Source organism: Manihot esculenta, chromosome 9, assembly GCF_001659605.2.
Source record: "Manihot esculenta cultivar AM560-2 chromosome 9, M.esculenta_v8, whole genome shotgun sequence".
NCBI lineage: Eukaryota > Viridiplantae > Streptophyta > Magnoliopsida > Malpighiales > Euphorbiaceae > Manihot > Manihot esculenta.
The window spans coordinates 34,968,881-34,992,688 of record NC_035169.2 but is presented as its reverse complement, the minus strand read 5'-3'; the positions used below and the strand labels follow the sequence as shown (position 1 = coordinate 34,992,688).

Genomic DNA, 23,808 nt, shown 5'->3' with positions numbered 1-23,808 from the left:
GCTGTTGTGTTTCTTTGAACGTTTAGGACTTGCAGGCGAGATATTCTCGGGCTGTTTTTGTGCAAGCATTGCTGAGTCCAACAGTTTCACAGCATGTTCGTTTCAGGTTATTCTGAGAGTATATTTATTCTACAACTCCTGAACGATACAAAGAAGTATAAATTACACTTTAGTTTTTAAGTTAAATAACGGATCGGTCCTATATTTTTAAAATCACACGCTTAAATCATCCATAATTCTATTAGTCAATTGATTAGAGGAAAATTAACATATGAATACTCTTATAAACACTTAAATTCAATAAACACCTAATACTCTTATAGACACTTAAATTTTTTCCAATATAGGTAAAAATTTGATATTGTATAAATTATATTTTGGTTCCTAAATTTTAATATAATTGACGAATCCGTCTTATATTTTTAAAATTAAGTCTTTAAATTTCTCTATAAAATTACAGTTAACATTAATTTAAAACTAGTAGATAATCAAATTATTTTTAAAAGTATAATTTCTTCCTAAAATACTAATTATAAAAGTTTATAATCTATTTAAAAATTACTCGATACTATTTAAAGATATTTGAAATTGTAATTATTTTTAAAAATTTTAAAGTTATTAGTATTTAAGTATTTTAATAAATGAAAATTAAAGAATAAAAAATATTAAAATCAGTTAAATGAGATATTATAGACAAAAGTTAATAGAAATTTAAGTGTTATTTTAAATAAAAAAATAAGAATTATAATAATATTTAAATTATAATAGATGAGAATAGACAGAGGAATTTAAGTGTACAATTTAAAAAATATAAAGCACGGTCTATTAATTATGCTAAAACTCAATAATTTAAGTGTAATTTATCAATGACAAAAATGGATGGAGAAATCTCTAATTTGGATAAACGCGTTTGGTTTTAAAAATATAAAAATTGATCCATTAATTATGTTAAAATTTAGAGATCAAAGTATAATTCACCCAGCAAAGAATAATGTCAAGGGCAGAGGCAGATGAAAGTGTTTAAGCTTGCAATTGTACATGAGCACAGAAGAATTGCTGATCATTATATCCTAACAAGAGGTCAGGTAATAGGTGCTACGTTTTCAAAATTGTATAACCTAGAACCATTGCATGAATTCACTCCTTTTATTACACAAGCAATTTCGAGGGAATAGCAAGTGTGAGATCTTTCTTTCCTGCATTACATTGTTATAGCCACACACTTACTCTTTCTGATCCTACTGTCTTTACGCACATCTTACATCTATCTTCATCATCGGTTTCTGCATCTGATTTCCCGTTTAGTTATCTTCTACTGTTCACATCTTGAATTTTATCACCTGCCCAATTAATACTCCATTCTACACTCAAATTCCGAAAGGGTGGTCGTTAATGGCTTGAACTGAACTAGCACCAGGATTTGTTTCTATCCTCTTAACCTTCATTTCCTTTCTCACCGTCTCCACCTCTTCCCACCTTTCTGCTGAGGCAAAAATATTTGACAACGCTACATAGTCCTCACCTGTATAATTCGAAACGGTAAAATTCTTTTCTTGATGTGAGTTGAGGAGCACCTTTGCCACTTTCTCACCCAACACAATGTCCCCATGAATTTGACAGGCACTTAATAGACTCCTCCACAAGATAGCATCTGGCTTAACTGGCATGCCTGCTATGAACTCGTATGCTTCTTTTAAGTGCCCTGCTCTGCCGAGAAGATCAACAACGCAACCATAGTGCTGTATTTGAGGTTCAAGACCAAATTTGCTCTCCATATTGTGAAACAATTGAAGCCCCTCCTCAACAAGGCATGAATGACAACAAGCTGAAAATAAGCTAGTGAAAGTCACTGCATTAGGTTTAACACCACCTGCGGCCATGACATCCAAGAGCTCTAATGCTTCTTTCCCTTTACCATGAATGGCTAAGCCAGTAGCCATTGCTGTCCAAGTCAATACATTCTTCACCCTCATTTCTGAAAAGATGTTTAAAGCACCATCCAGATACCCACATTTTAAATACATATCAACTAAACCAGTGCCAATAAAAACATCACTTTCAGGCTTACGAATAGTCTTCTCTATATAACCATGAATACAAACCCCACTCTCAAGCACCCCCAGTTGTGAACTTGAAGAAAGAACACAAACCATGGTCCTATCATTTGGTTTCTCTCCATAAAGATCAACCACCATGTCTCTAAACAACAGGAGGGCATCATGAGCACATTCTTTGGCCTTCTCTTTCTGTGAACTATACCCCGTTATCATTGCATTCCACGTAACCACACTTCTTTTAGTCATTTCATCAAACACTTTTCTCGCTGAATAAACATCCCTGTTATTGGCATAGAAATGTATCAACGTAGTTGCCAGCAAAATATTTGACATAAACCCAAATTTGAGGGCTTGTGCATGTACTTGTCTTCCCAGCCATAATGTTGACAACGAAGGAGATCTGGCACAAGAACCTAGAAAATAAAGATAAGTAAAATCATCGAAAGCCAGGCCATTATTGGGAATCCAATTGGTTAAAATATGTATGGAGTCTCGAGGTTGGGTGCACCTAATCAAAGTGTTAAAGAGAAACAGGTTTGAGTTGTGAAAGTGCGTGAATATCAACTGGGCTTGGTGTCTGCTTGATAAAGAACAATATTGCTGTATTAGCTTGGCCAAAAGGGTAGGTGATTTGAGGTCATGAATGATCAATTGGGCAAGAATTTGGTTGGATTGCTGCGTGGTTGTTGGCTTCAAGCGTAAGAGGGAGAGACACCTAATTCTGGGGAGTTCATGCATGTACATGAATTCAAGAAAGCAAGGTCAAGATAGACAACATGTGAAGATGCAACCTTTGATGCTCGAGAGTTTACTGGATTTCTTGGCAATTGTCATTCTCTTTTTTTAACTATCTTTGTCGGAACTTAAACTTGAAATTTTATGGCTTTATAAAATTAAGGTATTCTCAACCTTATATATGTAGAACTCACATCCTTACTAATTTATAGTATTATTTTGATGCAAATTATTTATATTGAATTGAATTAGAAAATGATATTAATAAAAATGAATGCTTTTTATTTATTTATTTATTTATGATGATCAAAGTGGAGATAATCCGTAATCCCGGTTCCCGGATATCCAAAACTCCGCCCCACCATATCCAGAGTTCCAGCCCACCTATCTTCCTCAGACTTTCACACAATCCACCAAAATCTCCACAACCCATCAACAAAAAAAAAATCAAATATAGATTACAGTTTACAGAATTAGGACCATGGAGATTTCATCTATAACTCTCTCCTTCTCGAGGCCCCCACTTGCTCTCCCTTTCTGTTCTTCTTATTCCACCTTCTTTCAGGGCACAACTCTTTTGTGTACAACCAGCAAGTCTCGCGATGATGCTCTGGTTTTAGGTAAAAGCAGATGTAGAACTCAGAGAACTAGAAAGGGTCTTACTTGCAATGCTTTGTTTGGTCTCGGAGTGCCTGAGTTGGTTGTGATTGCTGGAGTGGCTGCTCTGGTTTTTGGGCCCAAGAAGCTGCCTGAAGTTGGGAAGAGCATTGGGAAGACTGTCAAGAGCTTCCAGCAGGTTGGTACTTTTCATCTGGGTCTGTTTTGGTTACCACTAAATGATAGAAAGTTCTTAACTTTACATTGTGTTTTATGCTATTGCGGGAAAAGGAATTACGATCAAGTCAGTTGGTAGTTATGCATTCTCTTCAATAGTTTTTTCTTTGAGGATATGCTGCTTAAGTTTTCCTGAGAATAACTACAGAAGCTGGTTGAGTTGGATGATTGTATTAAGCTTAATTTTGGTTTGGATTTCTTTTTCAAGGGTGGGGAGAATCAGCTGGGTAAAGGAGAAATTGCATCATGTTTCTGCAATGTGATTTTGATACGATAAAAACTGTGGCTCAATATCCTAAATAGTTATGATTCATTTCACTGGAGCTCTCTGGTGATGGGTCTGAGTGATAGACTTTAGTCTGGTCGGTCCTTTCTATCCTGGATTAACAACATGCACTACATACCACAAGGACGATACACTAATACATTGCAGATACCTCCACAGTAAAAGAAGCTGAAACCCATAGTTATAAATATGATCTATCAACAAACATGGAGTTTCTTTTCAGTTTTAACGCCCTTAATCAATGGTTAGGCTAGTGCTTCTTGGTTATCTATTTTTGTTGTCCTTGGATTGTTTTTTTGTTTGATTTGCAGAATTGTGGGTGATGTTTGGACTACTTTCTTCTACAGTGGATGAGAAAACTTTTGGTTGAATGGCAGTCATAGAATTTAGAACAGAAATTCTAAGCCGCTGCTATCCTCCTGTCTCTTTCGCTCCTCGCCTCTCTCCCTTCAGATATCTAGTAATTTCATTTTCCACCCATCTTGATGCTTCCATGTTGTCGAACGTCTTCCCTTTTTGATTTAGATTTCAATCTGAAGTAACCCAAAGTTTGGGAGTAATAATCATTGAAGTGACAGTGACTAACCATACACCTTATTATAAGTTAACCAAGTTAGTCTTTAACTGCATTGAAGCCTTAACAAGTCTTTCTTGTCGGTTCCCAAACCCAAACCTATATATAAGCAAAGAGGGAGCATGAAAAGCGAAACAATGCCTTTTCTACTTACAACATTATTTACATACAAAAATGAATTTGTTAGATTGCCCACTTGCCTCTTTCCATTTATATGTGTATAAGTGGATAAATCTCTAGCCTGGTGTAACATATGGATTCAAATTCCTTTGCCTTTCTGACTGTAGAACCTTGACATGTCAGTACCATTGATTTGTAAATCATACTTGCTCATAATTCATAAATCACCGTAACCACTTCCTGAGTACCTATTTGTAGGAGAAGTTAGAATTTTCCAATTAAAGGTCGACGACAACAACTAAGCCTTAATGCCAAACCAGCAAAAACAACAACAAAAGGTTGACATTGACGAAAAAATGAAGGAATTTGTTTATTGATTTCAACCTCTTAGAAGCAAAACCTGTTTTGGAATAAGCAAAGTGTGGCATGCAATGAGCTATCCACCATAAATATCAGTGAAATTGTTCTCAATGGGCAGAACGAAAATTTTGGCTTCAAATAGATGGATTGGAGCGTTGAATTTCATGGACAAGCAATGAACTGCGCATTTATGACCAACATTGCAGTTTGCAAGTAGGTTCCTATTCCTTTGTTTCTGGAAACAAATAAATAGGAGTACTGCTTAACCCCTTAATATTGATTGAAAGGTTTTGCTGGAGATCTGTGCCTTGAAGCAGTTCTTTGACTTTTGTTTGGCAATTTTTACTCTTCTTTGTCATGTTTGAGACCATTCAGACTTACAATAAACTATACTTTTCTTTGTTAATACTGACATGTGGATTGAGGGCAAATTAACATGTTTGTGGGCACTGTGGTGTGCTGACCACTCTGCTTTTAGAAGGTATCATACTGCAACGATTGTGGCTTATTTTGCCATTTTTCAGTGTTAGTAGATGGCTTCTATAGTGAAGGAATTGTACCCCAGTTGATCTGTGGTGTTCTATCTTCAAAAAATTGTGTCGTGTAAAAGCAACAAGGATTGAAGCTACATGCTCCAAGATTTGGGTTCTTTTATAGTTTGTGGCAGTCATTTGCAAATCTCAGGTGCTATCTTTTTTAATGCATTGACTATATTCATCATGCAAAAGCAATGGAATTTTATAGTTGGGAGAGCATAGTCATTTGCTATCTTTTATAGTTGGGAGAGCATAGTCATTTGCTTCTGTAACGACCCGAAAATCGGACCGCTACCGGCGCTAGGATCCAGATCGGCTTAAGGCCGCCGGAACCCGTAGCAAGCCTGACATATAACCTGTAAACCTGTATAATCCCATACATGATCAACAATCATACATAAAAATTTAAAACTTTTCTTTCCATACTCATCAACCAAACTCAACCTGCATAAATATAAACATAATATTGATCCCTCTGTGGGATCTCATCAGTGCCCCCGAAAGGGGTGACATAACATATGTTGAGTTGGTTTACATAAACATCATAAAAAAAATCTCTAAGATCATGTAATTAACGAGGGATAACAACAATCTATGGTCAAGCACAACTCTAAAATCTATATACATCATCTCATTACATATCTATACTGATTAAGACATTACAATCTGATCATGTCCATTGCTAGCTATTACATAAGCATGACTTCTTTACTCTATCCGGACTCCCGCACTATACTGTACCTGCAAGCCTGGGGGTAAAGGGAGAGGGGTGAGCTAAAAGCCCAGTGAGCTGAACTATAAAACATATTAACACTATGCTTTAATGAAATGCATCATAACACAGACAATTCACATAAGGGTTGGGTGAACTTGTCACCAATTAGTCCAAGCTAACATGGTGCCAGGCCGTAGCATGGGGTCCTGATCTTCCTGTCATACATACATTACTTACCATTATTCCAGGGCCTCCTCTGGGCTCCTGGTCTTCGAGTCCACAATCGTGCTAGGCCGTAGAATGGGGTCCTGGTCTTTCATTTCCGTGCCAGGCCGTAGAATGGGGTCCTGGTCTTCCTGTCATGGACTAATTGGGTCATCCAACATTCACCCACATCAACAACACATGATGCAATGCGGCATATTCGTGAAACTAATGCAATCACCCTATTGCATGATCATGATGCATGAAACATGATAAAACATTTAATTTAAAAGATTAAGTTTAGTTCCACTCACCTCTGGCTGACTCTGACAACACCGAAGCAGCTGACCTCACTGCTGGGGTCCTCGGTTCCTCGGGTCCGAACCTACACAGGTGAACTCAAATGAGGGACCAAACATGCTAGAACATAACTCTAAACTACTCCCCAAAAACCCCCTAAAATATCATAAAAACATCACATAAAAACATGTAAGAAATGGCTGAACAGGGCACTTTCGGCGGCAGGTTCGGCGGCCGAAAGCCCCTCCAGAGCCGAAAGTCAGGCACTTTCGGCGGCACCTTCGGCGGCCGAAAGTCCCAGACAGATCCGAAAGTCTTCTTTCGGGGGCAAGCTTCGGCAGCCGAATGCTGCCTCCACAAGGGGGTTTGGCGGCCGAAACTCCCTTCGGCGGCCGAACCTGGTTTCTGCCAGAAGGGCAGAAACTTGGTTCACATGAACCCCTTGCCTCCCAAAACCTCAAATCATGCATAAATCTCAACCAAAACATGCATACAAGTTCCTAGGGGTCTCAAACAGTCATATACCCCAACTACAACACTTCAAACACACACAATCAACACACATTGTTCAAAACATCAATATTAACCCATAACTCAACATATAACCTAACATGCATTTCTACCCATAGATCTTGCATAAAACTTATTTAAAACACATAAGGAGCTTAAGATCGGCTCTTACCTCTTGAAGATCGAGAGGGAGACGACCTAAACTTGGAGATCCACGAAAATGAGCTCTTGAGTTCCCAAAGCTCTAAAACTTGGTTTAAATGCTCAAAACTTGCAATGTGAGTTTAAAACTCAAGAAAAATGGAAGAGATTTGGAGGAAGAACACAAGAGTTGCAAAGGGAAGGTCGGAAGCTTGCTGTGGCCGAAAATGGGAGAAAACTCGCCCATTTCGGCTAAGTGCCCCTTTTATAGGTGGCTGGCCAGGCCACGTTCGGGGGCCGAATGCGCTTCCGCATCCATGCAATGTTCGGCGGCCGAACTTGACTTTCGGCGGCCGAACCTGGACTTCCCTAACTCATGCTTTCGGGGGCCTAACGTGCCTCCAAAACGCATGCATGTTCGGCGGCCGAACTTGATTTTCGGCGGCCGAACCTGGGTTTTCCTCCTATGACTTTTCATGCAAAAACTCATTTAATTTCATACTTAAAATCGTAAAACACATTAAAACATTTTTATAAAACATGATTCTACCCTTCTAGAGGTCTCCGACATCCGAGATTCCACCGGACGGTAGGAATTCCGGTACCGGAGTCTAGCCGGGTATTACATGCTTGTGGTGGGCTGTATAGAGTATCTTACATATTGAAGCAATAAATAGTAAAGCCACAGGTAGCACAACATTTTGCAGCAACTTGAAGATGGATACTCTGGAAATCGGTCATTTGGTGAAATCACACGGTGAATTGGTCAGCCAAGTAGAATTGCATCATCTAATTGCAGTTAAAACTACGAAGAGAGATGTTATGGATTTAATCTAAAGAGCTTAGTGAGCTCATATGAAATCCTATTCCAACCAGAAATATGATTAATTTATCTTTATTATCAGTTACTATTACTATTATTATTGAAGGGGTGGTGCACGGGATGTCTGGGCGATAACTCTTAAAACTCTTATACAGTGGTATAGACACTCCACCTCTAAACTATTAGCCAAGTGGCAAATGTTCGAACAATATTGGAGTGATATTTGTAAAGTTCTTTTATCTTACATTGTATGCTTGATAGTAAGCAGCCATGAATATGGAAGGAAGTAGATGTTTTCTTTCTTAAGCCTATTTCTGAACCTATATGCTCTTGGTCAATGCTTCTGATATTGAGTAATGCCTGCTAATGATTTGAAGTGTTATTTCTGAAAATTTCTGAACAATGTTCATATGTCTTATGATTATTGCAAAACAGATGTATGTAATCATTGTAATTTTGCAGGCTGCAAAAGAATTTGAATCTGAGCTTAGCAAGGAGCCTGATTCACTATCAGATAGCCCAGGAGAAAAACCTACAGCAGTCAGTGAAGAGAAGAAACAAGACGTTGAAATCTCAAGCTCAAAGGAGAGTGCATGAGTCTGTAAAAATATGCAGTTGATACAATTTTCCCAACTATCTTATTTAATACCCATGTGTTCAGATCAAAATTTCTTTGCTGCAGTGTAGATTACTGAGAAAGCAAAGCAAAAATATGCAAACAACTTACCAAATAGAATGAGATTTTTTCTTTTTAAATCAAAAGCACTCAACTTCTATTAATCATTAATATCAGCAAAAGGTACATCACAAAGATAGGAAGGAGGAGAAGACTCTCACTTCACAAGATCATATTCAGAAACAGCTACTCAAGCCAACATATGAGCAATCTCAGCAACATCCATATCTAATAACCACCGACTCAGAAAAAAACAAAAAAAAAAAAAAAAAAAAAACACTAAGTTGCCCTCCCTCAATCCTACAACCCAATCTATCTGGAAGGACCTATCCTAAAATAGAATAAGACTTTAATCAACCTAGAATTGATGTCTTCTATACAAAATTGAAGCTTAGTTATGGGGATGTTTTTTCTTCAAAACATATGAAAAGAAGCCTAAGGGTAACAGGGTATGTGTCTAAGCTTAAGTTAAGGATAAATGCCTCCAAAATACATGTAGAATGATGATGAACCTTCATTTATTTAAATGAATTTCCCAACAAAGCCAAAAATGAACCAACTTTTTCTTTATGATGGAACACTTTTTAAGCACTACAATCCAATAATCAGCCTACCAGAAATGTAAAATATATCCAAGTTGAGCTAATTTAAAACAGGGTAATATGTCATGTTTTGTTAAATAATCAGACCACCTTGGCAACCCACTTAGTGAACTTTTCAGAGGAACAAAGGGATTGGTGATAATTGACCCTAACAAACAGAGGCACCATTTAAAGTTAATAATAAAAACATAAAGGATTGATAAAGGCTGAAGGGCAAAAGTTGGTGAGAGAGAGAAACTTTTATCTTCTCTATAATATAAAAATGGAGAAATGAGTATATGATTTTTGTCATTTATCAATCCCACTAAAGATTGGTATATAAAACAAAGATTGATAAAAAAAAAAATCAGTTAAATTGAATTTTTGATTTTTTTTTATTTATTCTGAACATGGAAAATGAGGGAGAAAATGATGCAATTTGGTTGTGATGATATTTATAAATCAATGTGATACCCACAAGGAAAAGAACAAAATGAATCCCATTTAAGCTTTAATCATAAGCAAAGTCAAGAGTATGAATAGAGCAAAATTCCTTTGCCTTTTTCAATCCTAATTAATCATTATCTTATCATGTGTTTCAGAAACATTCGGTCATTTCTTCTTCCATCTTTTGAAAAGTTTTATTGGTTTTGATCATTAAATCGAACAGATCATCCTTGCAAGTTAATCTCACTGTTATATGGTCAAGTCTTATAAAAAGATGAGTTTTGTTTATTAAATTACGTTTATCTCACTTTAACTTACAATTAGGGATTTATGATATCAAATTTTGTTTTAAAAATTACTTTTTTTTTAATGAAATCTAAATTTTTTTTTAAATGGAAATTAAAAATCGGGAGAGTAGAACCTAAAATCTCTTAAATTTACTCAAATATACTTACCACCAGACTAAACTTGTGAGTACAATTAAATCTAAACTTTAAATAGGAAAATTATTATTTACCTCATACAACTTGTTGTTTGATTCCTTTATTTTTAAAAATAAATTAATTAATTCATATTTATTCAAACCATTAATTATTTTCTCTCTCCTGTAAATTGTAGAGACTAAACTAGTTGTGATGTTGAAACTGTTTGAAATTGTAATACTTAAATAATTATAATTTTAAAATTATACGAAATAAATAATTATATTTTAAAATTATAGAAACTAATTAAAAAAATTAATATTATAGGCATTTAACACACTAATACTGGTTTAAATGAGTGGAGAAACTAACCATTTAACAATTTAAAAAAGATAAATTAATTAATATATTTTTTGAAACAAAATGATCCAACTGTTAATTTCACTAAATTATATGGACTTAAAATTAATTTTTCTTGTGAAATTATAATTCGTGATTTTTGTTCTCATACTTTAGATCGAATTAGGAGTACAAATAAGTCCAACCATTTATTAATTAATGTATGAGATTCCAAAATGGATTTAAGCTCAAAGTAAATTTTGGTAAATTTAGTTTCTATTTTCTATTTTCTCTTTTTTTTCCTTCTATTTCCTTTCATTTTAATTTTTTTAGGCGTGTAATCCTTTTGTAAGTCAGCCTTTTAATTCTATTCAGCACTCATCAAGTGGCGGCCACATAAGCAACTGATACTGATGTGCTATATACTTTCCTTTCGTCAGACAGCCTTTTAATTTTATTCAGCACTTATTAGCCGGCCATTAATTCTATCTAGCGCCACTTGAATACAATTTCGAGTGTTGCGGGATCTGTCCTTCCATCGAGACTGATTGGCATTTGAGCTAGATTCTTTCAAACCAGTTCAAGTCTTACTCGACTCAAAGAGGCAGGCTTGAGACCGGTGAAAGATCATTCTCTTTTTGCGTATTGAGCCGGCGCTTAACTCAACCTGGTTTTTTTTTTTACTTTGATTGCATAGCTTTGGGCCTTCACAATCACACAATTCCGGAAATTGCGAGATCTGTCCTTTCACGAAGGCTAATTGGCATTTAGGCTAGATTCTCTCCATCCAAATTCTACCGGCTGAGAAAGACAGACCTAGAACCGATGAGAGATTATTCTCTTATTACGTGTTGCACCATTGCTTATCTCGGCCTAATTTCTTTTACTTGGGCAATGATTTTGAGACCAGCGGTCATCGTTAACTATTTAAGATTTAACTCAACTAAAATTTTAACCGAGCTTTACTTAATTTTTTTACTTAATAGATCTAGTTCAAAGTATTACCTTAAAAAAATCAAAATATTACTAAATTTAAATTAATCACATTTTGATTTATCAATTAAATTCATTTACAAATTATGAGTCCATTACTACTTAGTCACGGATATGATTAAACTCATTAATTGATTTCTCAATTTAAAAAAAGAGAAATTTATTATTTAATTTTTGGATATTTTTATTATTAATAAGTCAGTTTTTACATTTTTAGAAATCTATTAAAATAGTTTTTTTTTTTTTTCTGTCAACGAAATAGTTATTCCATTCTCATTTCCGTTAAAAATAAATGAAAAATATGAGAGAAAATTTTTAAAATCCAATTTTGCTCTTAAATAAAACCCTTTATTTAGTTTCTGGATATTGCTATTATTAACAAGTTAGTCATGTATTTTTTAAAATCTATTAAAATTTTCTTATCATTTTTCAAATCTATTAAAATATTTTTATTTTTTTTCTTTGTTAATGAAATAATCGCTCTTCCTCCTTCTCAAAAAAGAAGAAGGAGGAGGAGGTGTCTAGAAGAAGAAGAATCAAAATCAAAGACGATGAAGAGGAGGAGGAAGAGGAGGAAGATAATGTAGCCTTTTACTATATTTTTAAAGATAGAAATAAATTATTATATTTTTAAAGGTAAAAATAGATGAAAAAATTATTTTATTGATAGAGAAAAAAAGATAAGAATATTTAAATAAATTCTTAAAAATGTAAGGACCGACTTATTAATAATGGTAATATCCATAGATTAAATAGTAAAACTTTCTTTAAAAAATATATTAAGACGTTGCTAACATTTTAAAAAGTCTATTAATTTTATCCGTTAAATATTGTAAAAAGTCTAAAATATTCCTAATACAAAGATACGAATTAGTAAATTTTTTAAAAATTTATGAAACAAACTAATAAATATTTTAAAATTATATAGATTTTTAAATTTTTTAAAATATTTAAAATATTTTAATATATTTTTTAAAATCAAAAAATTAATTTGTAAATTTTCTTATATTATAAAAATTAAATAATAGTTTTTTTTCACATATAGATATTGCTACGAGTGAATTTATTTAACTATTTTGTAAATTTTATTATTTAAATGTTTCCATATTAAAATGTAATTTAAAATTTTTATTAAAAATTTTGAGAAGTTATTTTTTCAAAACCATATATAAAATATTTTTATCTACAATCAAGTTGATGTACGAGTGACATATTTTTAGTTAACACCTAACGAATATGAAACTTAATAGACTTCTCATATCTGAACATTTTTTAAACATAAAGTTTACATAATTTAATATATGTGGTGATCTAAAATGAAAATTAAAATCTACTTAGAATGTTATATACCCTAAATATTTTATCATTCGATCTAATTCATGTGATTAAATGAAGAATGATTTAAAAATATAATTTTAATTTTAATAAATGAAAAAATATTTGAAAATGTGTACAATTACTGACCGTGTTATTTAAAAATAATAAATTATAAATTCTGTAATAAAATCAATTAAACACATATAAATTTAGACACATATAAATTTAAATTAAAAAATATCTATTAAATAGGCGAGAAATTTTCCATAGAAAAAGGAAAATGAAAACTTTTCCCGGGTATCCCTTAAAGAATGCCATGTCACGCACAGCTAAAAGCTCTCGCAGCACAAAGTCAGAACCAAAAGCAGAAAGCCCATAAAACAAACAAAAAGAGTTGCAGCATTTTCAGACTCCTCTCTCTCTTTCTCTCTGCCCAAACACGAACTTCAAAGGCCAGCCATTCCCATAAACCATCTTGGAATCCACAATTCGCTTTCCGGGTTATTGGGTTCCGGATCTGTCACCCAATTCACCAACACAACTCTTTGTTCTTGGGTTTCCCAAACATCCCCTCCTCCACTTCTCTATATTCCATTCCATTGTCTCTACAGCCTACAGGGAACGAGACTCTCTGCACTCTCCCAAGCACTCCATTTATATTATACCAAACTTCAAGTGTTTGTCTCTATAGAATACTTTTGCATGGCGGGAAATCCACCACCTGAGGGATTAGGAGATGATTTCTTTGAGCAGATCCTGGCAGTGCAGCCGGGCTATTGTGGTGGTACTGGTGACACCGGTGGAGGAGAGGTGGTGGGATCCACCATGCCCATGATGGGTTTGCAGTTGGGGACTCCTGCTGCTGGTGGGTTGAGGACTAATAGTATGGGAATGATGCCTTTAGGGCTGAACTTGGAGCATCATGGCTTCTTGAGGCAACAAGAAGATGGTGGTGGTGCTTTGGATAAAAATAATCACACCAACAATAATGCTTCTACAACTTCTGGAATCAATGTAAGTCTCTCTCTCTCTAGCTTGTTTTGTTTCTGTTGTTTGTTATCTGCTGTCTGCTTTCTCCCTCTGCCTATTATTTGATGTTTGTTCTGAGTGGATTTATGTGTTTGTTTGTATTCAAACCCTTTGGTGGTGTTAGGACAAGCATTTGGGTTGTCATGTTTTGGGTTTTGTTTGTGGTAGGATTGGCATGTGGGCTGTCTGTTTTGTATTTCTTTAGAAGCTTGAACTTGTTCAGATGTGAATGTCTGCCATTTCAGGGGAAAATACTGCTCTTGTTTTGGCATTCACTACTTTGCCCAGGAGTTTGCTACTCTCCTTTTAACTTTATTCCTTCAACTCAGTATCATTTTCTTGGGAATTTTTTGTTCAGGCCACCAATTCATAATCATACCAGAGTAAAATTTTGAAAGAAAAGATTGGAAATTGTGGAGTATTTGTTGATGGGTAATTCTAATATATGCCAAAACTAAAACGAGGGGCATTAGAGGAGGGGTAGTTTGGTCAAAATATGTGATTTTTACTGTCTTATTTCTTCCTTTTTTTTTTCTTTTTCGCAGGAGAGAGATTCTGTTCACATTGCAAGTTTGTTCCCAACGTTTGGACAGTTGCAAACTCAGTCAATCCGCCCTACACCGCCACCTCCACCACCTGGTCCACCTCAGCTCCACCAGGTAAAAGTTGTTGTTCTGGCCTAAAGCCTAAAATGCCCTCTTCTTCTTTACTAAGATTGTTTCCCATAGTCTAATGTTCTAAGGCTATTCTTGGTATTCCATATGGTTTCTGCTAGGATCACAAAGGGGATCACCTTCATCATGTTCTTTCTTTCTATTTTTTTTGGGACAGACAAATTTTTCCGCCTTTGTGAATTGTGGTGATGCTAATTACTATTCTTGGAACTTTAGAATTTGGATAATAGTGGCTGGTTGTGCATTTCACGCGCTTTGAGATAGCTTGGGATAACGACTTGAGATAGAATCCTAACATAGAGAGTAGCAATGCGCAAGTATTTCGAAACGTGTGGGTCATCTTTTTCGGTATTAGTAGAATCATACGGGTAATTTGGTACACACTGCGTGAATAGCTACGAGGTTAGTATGATTGCAGTAGCCCGCGGTGATCACACGCACCTGTCCTCGTTGAGTCTATAGTCAAGTAAAGTTTGACTTCTACTTCAATCAACTTGCAGGTTTCTGCCTTTCTGGCATGATTTTTTGAGATCAAATTTTTCATTGAATCCATTTTAATAACCAACTATGAATACTAATTGTAAACATCAAGGATACAAAGGCTCAACAATGGATATGAGAGGAAGTTCTTACTTGCATTGTGCCAAAACAAAAAAAGAGATTTACTATTTAGTCTCTTGAGTATTGTTATTGTTAATAAGTCGGTATCTGGATTTTCAAAAATCTTTTAAAACATTCTTATATTTTATAAAAAAAAATAAATTTTTTAACAAAAAACGAATGAGAAAATTTTTAAAATTCAATTTTACCTTTAATAATTCCCTAATTTTTTTATTTCTTCTTTCTCAATAACCCAATTTTTAAAATCCAATTCTTTTACGAAGAAAAAGAAGGAACAGAAGAAGAAGAAGGAGGTAATTTGGTCTTTTGATACATTTTTAACGGCAGAAATAGATGAAATTACTATTTCATCGTAAAGAAAAGATAAGAACGTTTTAATAGATTTTTGAAAATATATGAACTGATTTGTTAATAATGGCATGGATTGGTAAGCTATACTCAGGCACAAGTAAAAATTATTTGGGTATTAGATGGGACAATTGCAAAAGAAAAAAAAAAAAAAGACTTAGCATTTTTCGTTTGGCCTAATTCCTTGAAAAATTACATTGAATTTTGAATAATATGATGGGATAGTTTTCTCCATTTCATAAATTCCTCTAAACCATGTTCGGTAGAAATTTGAACCTGAGATGCAAAAATTGTTTTTCATCTGTATGTTTCTTGTGTGACCATTATGATTCATAAGTACTATAATTTAAAAAGCCACAAGCATGTTAGATGATTGGATATCTTCCTTCACTTAATGTGGGAACTCATGGACAAAGTAAAAACTGAAAAGGAAAGGTATGAAATTGACTTGTGATAGTGAACATGTGAATGAATGATTAAGAATGGAGATAAGTACTTCGGTTTTGGTAGGATGAGTTTCTTCAGTTAAACTTCCCTTCGTGTTTTTTCTTGTGTACGAGATACTTTTACTAACCGTAATCTCCCAAGCCCAAAACTGTGTGACATAATAGTTTGGAGGCCATTTGTATTTAAATGGCGTACAAAAGGTAGTTCTGTGTTTTCAAAATTCTGATTTCTCTGATATCCTTAACGAGTGTTATGACATTACTGAATAGATAATTTTCTCCTTTTTTCTTTCTTGCTGCATTGCATGTTTGATTAGCTCTTTTTGCTAAATTTTGTTGCAGCCATTCCATGGTCAGCCAACACCAGGAGCAGTTTCTGCTGTATCACAGCCACCTGCCATTCGCCCGAGGGTGCGAGCAAGACGAGGACAAGCCACAGACCCTCACAGTATTGCTGAGCGGGTAAAATTTTGTTCTGGTTATTTAGAGAATCAGAAAATGTAGAGTTTTTCTTGCAGCAAAAGTCCTTCGAAAAATGGTGCAATAACTTATCTCTCAAGAATCCACAGTTGTATCCATCTTGCATGTAACATGATGAAGGTTTTGCAATTATTCAGCAATTCATGTTAAAAGAAAAAGAAAAAGAAAAAGATTCAGGCATTATACTTTTGTAGAATCTCTTGTGATCTCTTGTAACATGGCTTCAGTGTCATTGAAACATGTGATGTTTCTTTACTTACAGTTGTTATAGTTTGGTGTTTCTTCACTGAAGTAGTCTGTGGAAGACAGTGAATATGTATAATTTGCAAGTTCCAAAGTTTTTAGTTTCATGTGGCAGAGAACAAGGTGTCTATGTGCTTTGTGCACATCCGGGATAAAACTATTTTTTTCGTAGTTCCACTTGCTATAGGATTCAATATCAGAACTCTGCTTGAAGATTCCTTGATTATTCTTGAAATCTATATCTGTACTTGATTGTTGCAGTCTTAGAATGAGTAGAACTATTTCAACTGTTTTTGCGTCACTGATATCAGCTTTTGATTTTTATTTTCTTCTGGGTCCAGTTACGTAGGGAGAGGATTGCAGAGAGAATGAAGGCTTTGCAGGAGTTAGTTCCTACTGCCAACAAGGTTTGCATATCCTTGATTCAGTTACTTTTGCGTTCAGCTGTAGTTGCTTGCTGTGACTTTCCTATGAGCTGATTGTGAAATTGAAATAACCTGTAGAGTTTTATATGGTTCTTATGAATACTATGGCTCTATGAAATTGCGACGATCTGACAGGAAATATAGGCCACTTTCTTTATGTATATATTGGTTGTAATTGTTTCTGCTATTATTTGTAATTTCCACTGGAACTTCATTCTTTTTCGGCCTGGCACCTTAGCATGCATTCATTTCTTGTGCATCACAAGTTTACAAGCTAAAGTTGTCAATTTCCTTACGAAGCCAGCAAATCGATTTTACATGTTTACTTAAATAGATGTTACTTGTATGCTAATATTCCAAATTCCCTGTGCAGTCAGATAGAGCAGCCATGCTTGATGAAATTGTGGATTATGTGAAGTTTCTAAGGCTCCAAGTGAAGGTATTAAAAATTTAAAAGTCCCAACAGATTCATAATAAATAAGAGATTGATTGTTTTCCTGTCTTATCTGTGCTAATGTATATATGATTTAGCCTTGTATAGTGCCTTAAATTTAAGGGAAGTTAAGGAACATGCACTTGCGAGCTTGAGTTCATAACACGGTGTGAGTCTTTCAAACCAAAAGGTTTAGGGTTGGAATCTTGGCACCCCCGCTGATTAATTGAAAACAGAAGGACAATCTAAACCTAAATCATTAAAAATGTGAAGTCATATTTTTGGTTTCTAGGAATAAGAGAGAAGAAGAAAAAGAAAGGCATCTTTCTGGTACTTGTTGTTAGAGCATTAATGGAATTTGTTGCCCACCCAAAAGATATAACTGATTCCAGCAAGTCGTTCATTACGTGTTCTCAAAAGTCTTAGTAGGCCCCCATATCATGGTCGGACCCTACCACATTGAATACCCCGGACATAATTGAAGACCTGAAAATGACTTCTCTTGTGTCAGAATCTCAGTACTGCAGTTAACAATTATTGAATAGGGAGTAGAAACGGATAACATCCTATTGCACTTATTTCTTCTCGTATTTGAAATGAAATTATTTCACTTTCCTTTATCTCATTAATAGATCAGAGCTATAGAATATGTTCTAATAACAATTACCATTACTTAAACAGGTTTTGAGCATGAGCAGACTGGGTGCAGCAGGTGCAGTGGCTCAGCTTGTAGCTGATGTTCCATTACCATCAGCTGAGGTAATAATTGGAACTTATGCGTTACTTATGCTTTAGATGTGGGAAAAAACTTACCAAAACCTGATAAACCCAAGATATAAACACGAGTATCCCACTTATTTTACATATGCGTCCCACCATATATATTGTATTTAGGACAGATTGGGTCTAAATAAGAATTCCCATGAATGGAAGTGTCCATGTGATTCATTTCACTTGTGCGCAGATTTGATTCAGTTTATTTAAATTTTTAGTTTAATGTGATTCAAGGGAGAAAGCATGGAAGGGACAAATCAGCAAGATTGGGAGAAGTGGTCAAATGATGGAACTGAGCAACAAGTAGCTAAGTTGATGGAAGAAGATATTGGTGCTGCTATGCAATTCCTTCAATCCAAGGCACTTTGCATCATGCCCATCTCACTTGCGTCGGCAATCTTCCTAACTCACCCACCAGATGCACCATCAATTGTCAAGCCTGAATCAAACACTCCATCATAAACCTTCTCAAGGGGTAAGCATCTTCACGTGCTTATCAATCTTTCCCAGCAGGCATCTGGGTCCCATTGTTACAGCAAAACTGGGTTGAAAAACAAATCAAATCCCAGTCGGTGCAACTGTTGCTTATCTTTTTTACTTGTTTTGTCAAAGGAGTCATTTTCATGTCAAGGAAGAAAAATCACTGGCACTTGGTTTTATATGTGTGGTCAAGGCAAACCAAAGTATTCAAACGCTCCATTGATGTCCTCCTGGTTTTCAATATATGTGGTGGGGTTAGTGGAGAATTGACAAAAAAATATTAGTACTACTGAGAACTCTCTCTATCATTTTCTCTTTTAGATAGTGGCAGCGTAGGGCCCTTCAAAAGGGATTGATGGGTATTGTGTGTATGATGTATTTGAAGAACTTTGTATGCAAGTTGAAATAGATTATTGTAGCTTGTCTTATAAGTGTTGGAAGCTTCATGTTTTGGCAAAAATAATTAGGAATAAAGTTCAAACCCTCTCAACTTTCAGCTAAAATTTAATTAAGTTATTTTTTTGGGTCAATTAATAAAATAATTATTTATTTTTAAAAAATAAGAAAAAATTTTTACTTCATTTTTTTTTTATAAATGTTGAGTCCACTTAACAAATTTAATTTTAGTTTAAAATTCAAAAGTAATATAATTAAACATAATTTTTTTGAGATATGTAGATTTATAGCTTGTGATGCCTATGATCAGTCCTTAGCAGCTCATTTGGGCACACCACTGATCTTGTGGGCTAATGACATTTTCACTGCCTCGTGCAATGCTTCTTTATAGCCATTACATCCTTGGATTTGGAAAGTTCGGTAATCAAGCACCTATCAAGTTGGCTGAAATTTTGGTTAAAAAAAATTTATGTGGATACAAGCTTTATTTAATAGATTTATTGTAATATTTAATTATAACTAAAATCTCTATAGTATTCAAAAACTTCTCTTAGTAAGACAAAACTTGCACAGTTCTCCTTTTAGAATACCAGCTGCTTGAAAACGGTGATAGCCAGGCAATTTTCCAACTATAAGAGCCATAAAGTCAGAGAAACTCTCACTAAAAAGACTAAATTACCATTATCCATAACTACTAAAAAGAAAGACCTAAACTTAAATAAAAAATCATATGCAACCCGTAGATCTATATAGATCCATAACATGAAGGTGAAGGTATGTTATTATGAGACTTGTCACTCTCAAGCCCTATCAAACTACCAACAATAATATGGAAGGGAGTCTTCACCAAACTAGATGATGCCAATAAGGGTGGAGGAGATACACTCTTCAGGGTGCTAATTGCATCTTTCAAGTCTAGCTCCGCATCGCCACCTAATATCCCTCGCCAAATTGGAGTAGCAAGATAGAGTGTAGGATTTAGAAAGTCTCCAAACATGTAAAACTGAAAAACCACAAACAAAAGCCCTATTTCATAAAAAAAAGTTAAACAACTTTTTACATTTATATCTTAACTTTAAAATTTTAAATAATAAAATCAATAATTTTATATTTAACTCAATTTAATCATTTATCTTAATAATTTTAATAAAAAAATTTTAATTCACATGTCAAAAGATCTAATTAATTAAGTTATTTAACTAACATATTTAGGGAAATTTGACAAATAATTAAGGTAATAAAAATTTTGAATTATAATTTTATACAATTAATGAAATATGACGAAATTATTAAAGAAAACAATGTAATTATAGAAAATTTGGTAAAGTTTATATAACAAACACAATTTGATATCAATTATAATTGTAATATTTTTTTTAAAGTATATTTTATGTTTTATATTTTTAATTTTTATATTTTAATATTGTAATTAAAATTAAATCCAACTGATAAAGCACTACAAGGATGAAAGAAAGAAACCACTTGAATTTGGGTTGGGCTAATAATCCAACTCAATTCCAATCTAATTTAAGGACCCGATTCGTCCCGCGGTTCGTTGTCCAGAAACTCGGATCGCACAGCGTGTGGTGGATTCTGCAAGCTGGGCCTAGGGTTTAAGCATGAAAGGCACAGATTGCTACAATTTTATATGTTTTCTTCAACCATTCAAAGAATTTTCTGCTGTTTGCAGTGGAATACCAATTCTTTCCCAGCCACAAAGATACCATCTTCTTCTGAATCTCAACAAAGATGCAGTTCTTATTTGAAGTTTTAACCTGGTACATGCCATTGCCATTTGATCCTCTCCTTATTTTCTCCGAGATTGGTAAATGTTTATGTCTTTTGAACCATGGGAACTGCTTAATACTATAAGTGATTATTTCGATCAAGTTATGTGGAATATAAAACTCAAGAATCCTAGTCCTCAAAATCAGTCTGGTGGTTGTTGCTTATACATAGTGCTTGTGCAACTATGCACTGTTATTGGCGAGGTATTCGATTTCTTAGTACTACCACAAGGAGTAAGAGGAACAACTGGGATCCTACTGTTTCCCTTGAACTTAATCATCCATCTCTTGTTTTGCTTGAGAAAAGCAATACCAGAGATCATTTCAAACAGATTTTGGGACAGATGATGAGAAGCAATCTGATTGGTCAAACATTTCCCATGAGTAGACTCATTTTTTTCTCAGCAATTTCACACCCTGAGAATTTAGACATGGCCTTACTTCTTTTTAATCATTTTACTCCTAATCCCAACCTTTATATTTACAACACCATGATTTCTGCCCTGTCTTTTGCAACTAATCAATCTTTTGTTGTATATAATTCTATGCTGAGTTCTGGCATTGACCCAGATAAGCACACACTCCTTAATCTACTCCATGCTGCTAAACATGTATTGGAAGTGAAGCAAATACATTGCCATGCCATTGCTCTGGGTTTGACAACCTACAGATATATGCAAAATTCCCTCATTAAGATGTACTTAGAAAATGGATTATTTTGGCTTGCAAATCAGCTATTTGAGCAGATGTTAGTTCCTGATGTTGTTTCCTTCAACATTATGATTGATGGTTATGCCAAAAAAGGATATGGTTTAGAAGCTGTACAACTGCTTCATGAAATGATAGCTTTAGGCCTTAAATCTGATGAGTTTACTATGTTAGGTCTGCTTGTTTCTTGTGGGCAATTGAAAGAGGCACGATTTGGGAAGGCTATTCATGCATGGATAGAAAGAAGGAAGTCCATTACTTCATCAAATTTGATATTGGGTAATGCTCTTGTGGATATGTATATCAAGTGCCAAGAGTTGGTTCTTGCCCAGAGGGCATTTTCTGCATTGACAGAAAAGGATATTGTTTCATGGAACACCATAATTGCAGGATGTGCCAAGGCAGGTAAATTGGAGCTTGCACGTAGATTTTTTAATCAAATGCCTAGCAGGGATCTTGTGTCTTGGAATTCTTTAATCGCTGGATATGCCTGTCAAGGTGATTTTACAATGATAAGAAACTTGTTCAATGAAATGCGGGTGGAAAATGTTTCACCTGACAATGTCACTATGATTAGCTTGATCTCTGCTGCTGCAGAAATTGGAGCTCTGGATCTTGGGAGGTGGGCACATGGCTGGGTAACTAGAGTACGCATTAAAATAGATGCGTTTTTGGGTTCAGCATTGATTGACATGTATTGCAAGTGTGGAAGTGTTGAAAAGGCTTTCTTGGTTTTCAGGGAAATTATTGAAAAGGATGTCATGGTATGGACAACAATGATCACAGGATTTGCTTTTCATGGCTATGGAAGGAAAGCACTGGAGCTGTTTTCTGAAATGCAAGAAGATGTAACGCCAAATGAGGTGACTTTTGTGTCTGTTCTTGCAGCTTGTAGTCACAGCGGACTTATAGACCAAGGGCTTAAGATATTCAATTGTATGAAAGAGTATGGTATTGAACCAAGAATTGAGCACTATGGATGTTTGGTGGATCTTTTAGGGCGATCAGGTAGGTTGGCTGAGGCTATAGATGTCATTGAAATGATGCCCGTGAAACCGAGTCGATCTATCTGGGGGTCAATACTAAATGCTTGTCGAGTTCAGGGAGACATGGAAATGGGTGAGAGAGCTTTGTCAGAGTTGCTAAAATTAGAACCTGAGGAAGAGGGTGGGTACATGTTGCTATCTAACATATATGCTGCTAATGGAAGGTGGAGTTATTCTGACAAGATCAGAGAGACCATGGAAAGCAGAGGGGTGAAGAAGACCGCTGGTTGCAGTAGTGTGGTTATTGATGGAGTTATTCACGATTTTGTGGCTGCGGATAAGTGGCACCCAAGATGGATGGAGGTAAAGTTCATTTTGAATTGTTTGTCAAGTGAACTTAAGTTAGGGGCTGATGTGCTAGTGGAATCTATGCATCCATTACAGGAAACATGTTGACACAGCTATTGTTCTTTAGGCCTCTTATGACAATCCATTCCATGTTGTTTCAGCTGAAATGCACGAATATGTTCAAGAAGCATTATTTTTTCGGGTGAGAACTTGGCTGCGCAGGGAAGTAATGGGAACCACAGTTAAGTTCTGCTTTAGTAGCATGAAATGGAATTAGTTGCTGAAAGTGCGAGCCATCACCTTATGTTGTATACGAGATACTAGTTTTATTCGGACAATAAGATACCCTGCCACCCATTTCATTTCGATAGACGATAGATCATAAAACAAATGTGTTGAAGGGGTGATTAAGAGACATTGCCCTAAATCGAGGTACATATTATATTCTGCTAGATAAAAGGATTTAAATTATACGTTGCCGTTTGTACATTCCTTCTTGGTTTCAAAAGGCCAGTATTTCCTTTGACCTACTTAATATATTTCAATTTTCAGTTGTCTTGCTTAGCATACTACTTAATAGCCATGCTACTTAAAGTGGTATCCACCGTACAATATCTAAAAACTATAAAATTTCTTATTATTGCAATTTTATATTTTTGC

At 35.0% G+C, this 23,808-nt stretch overlaps 4 protein-coding genes across 5 annotated transcripts; 3 read left to right on the top strand and 1 right to left on the bottom strand.

The window, feature by feature from the left end:
• Positions 1-1,109: 1,109 nt before the first annotated feature.
• Positions 1,110-2,977, bottom strand: LOC110621989 (pentatricopeptide repeat-containing protein At3g18970). Its single transcript, XM_021766311.2, has one exon. The coding sequence runs from the start codon at positions 2,799-2,801 to the stop codon at positions 1,368-1,370; it is 1,434 nt and encodes a 477-aa protein (XP_021622003.1). The 5' UTR covers positions 2,802-2,977; the 3' UTR covers positions 1,110-1,367.
• Positions 2,978-3,101: 124 nt separating this feature from the next.
• Positions 3,102-8,957, top strand: LOC110621990 (sec-independent protein translocase protein TATA, chloroplastic). Its single transcript, XM_021766312.2, has 2 exons — positions 3,102-3,588; positions 8,658-8,957. The coding sequence occupies exons 1-2, from the start codon at positions 3,274-3,276 to the stop codon at positions 8,790-8,792; spliced, it is 450 nt and encodes a 149-aa protein (XP_021622004.1). The 5' UTR covers positions 3,102-3,273; the 3' UTR covers positions 8,793-8,957.
• A 4,355-nt stretch (positions 8,958-13,312) lies between these two features.
• Positions 13,313-19,366, top strand: LOC110623620 (transcription factor UNE12). 2 transcript variants are annotated; one of them, XM_021768621.2, is made up of 7 exons: positions 13,313-13,984; positions 14,545-14,658; positions 16,431-16,550; positions 17,153-17,218; positions 17,610-17,675; positions 18,351-18,428; positions 18,662-19,366. In XM_021768621.2, the coding sequence occupies exons 1-7, from the start codon at positions 13,673-13,675 to the stop codon at positions 18,728-18,730; spliced, it is 825 nt and encodes a 274-aa protein (XP_021624313.1). In that variant the 5' UTR covers positions 13,313-13,672; the 3' UTR covers positions 18,731-19,366. The 2 variants fall into 2 exon arrangements, with proteins under 2 accessions (XP_021624313.1, XP_021624311.1); XM_021768619.2 differs by having other exon boundaries at positions 13,317-13,984; positions 18,678-19,366.
• Positions 19,367-20,787: 1,421 nt separating this feature from the next.
• Positions 20,788-23,712, top strand: LOC110622208 (pentatricopeptide repeat-containing protein At3g04750, mitochondrial). Its single transcript, XM_021766639.2, has one exon. The coding sequence runs from the start codon at positions 21,292-21,294 to the stop codon at positions 23,254-23,256; it is 1,965 nt and encodes a 654-aa protein (XP_021622331.1). The 5' UTR covers positions 20,788-21,291; the 3' UTR covers positions 23,257-23,712.
• The last annotated feature ends 96 nt before the right edge of the window (positions 23,713-23,808 follow it).

Excerpts from the sequence above, each read along its gene's own strand:
- LOC110621989 (XM_021766311.2), bottom strand. The coding sequence starts at position 2,801 with ATGTACATGCATGAACTCCCCAGAATTAGGTGTCTCTCCCTCTTACGC.
- LOC110621990 (XM_021766312.2), top strand. The coding sequence starts at position 3,274 with ATGGAGATTTCATCTATAACTCTCTCCTTCTCGAGGCCCCCACTTGCT. Across the intron at positions 3,589-8,657 it reads CTGTCAAGAGCTTCCAGCAG|GCTGCAAAAGAATTTGAATC; the intron begins GTTGGTACTTTT and ends GTAATTTTGCAG.
- LOC110623620 (XM_021768619.2), top strand. The coding sequence starts at position 13,673 with ATGGCGGGAAATCCACCACCTGAGGGATTAGGAGATGATTTCTTTGAG. Across the intron at positions 13,985-14,544 it reads CTACAACTTCTGGAATCAAT|GAGAGAGATTCTGTTCACAT; the intron begins GTAAGTCTCTCT and ends TCTTTTTCGCAG. Across the intron at positions 16,551-17,152 it reads CTCACAGTATTGCTGAGCGG|TTACGTAGGGAGAGGATTGC; the intron begins GTAAAATTTTGT and ends TTCTGGGTCCAG.
- LOC110622208 (XM_021766639.2), top strand. The coding sequence starts at position 21,292 with ATGCACTGTTATTGGCGAGGTATTCGATTTCTTAGTACTACCACAAGG.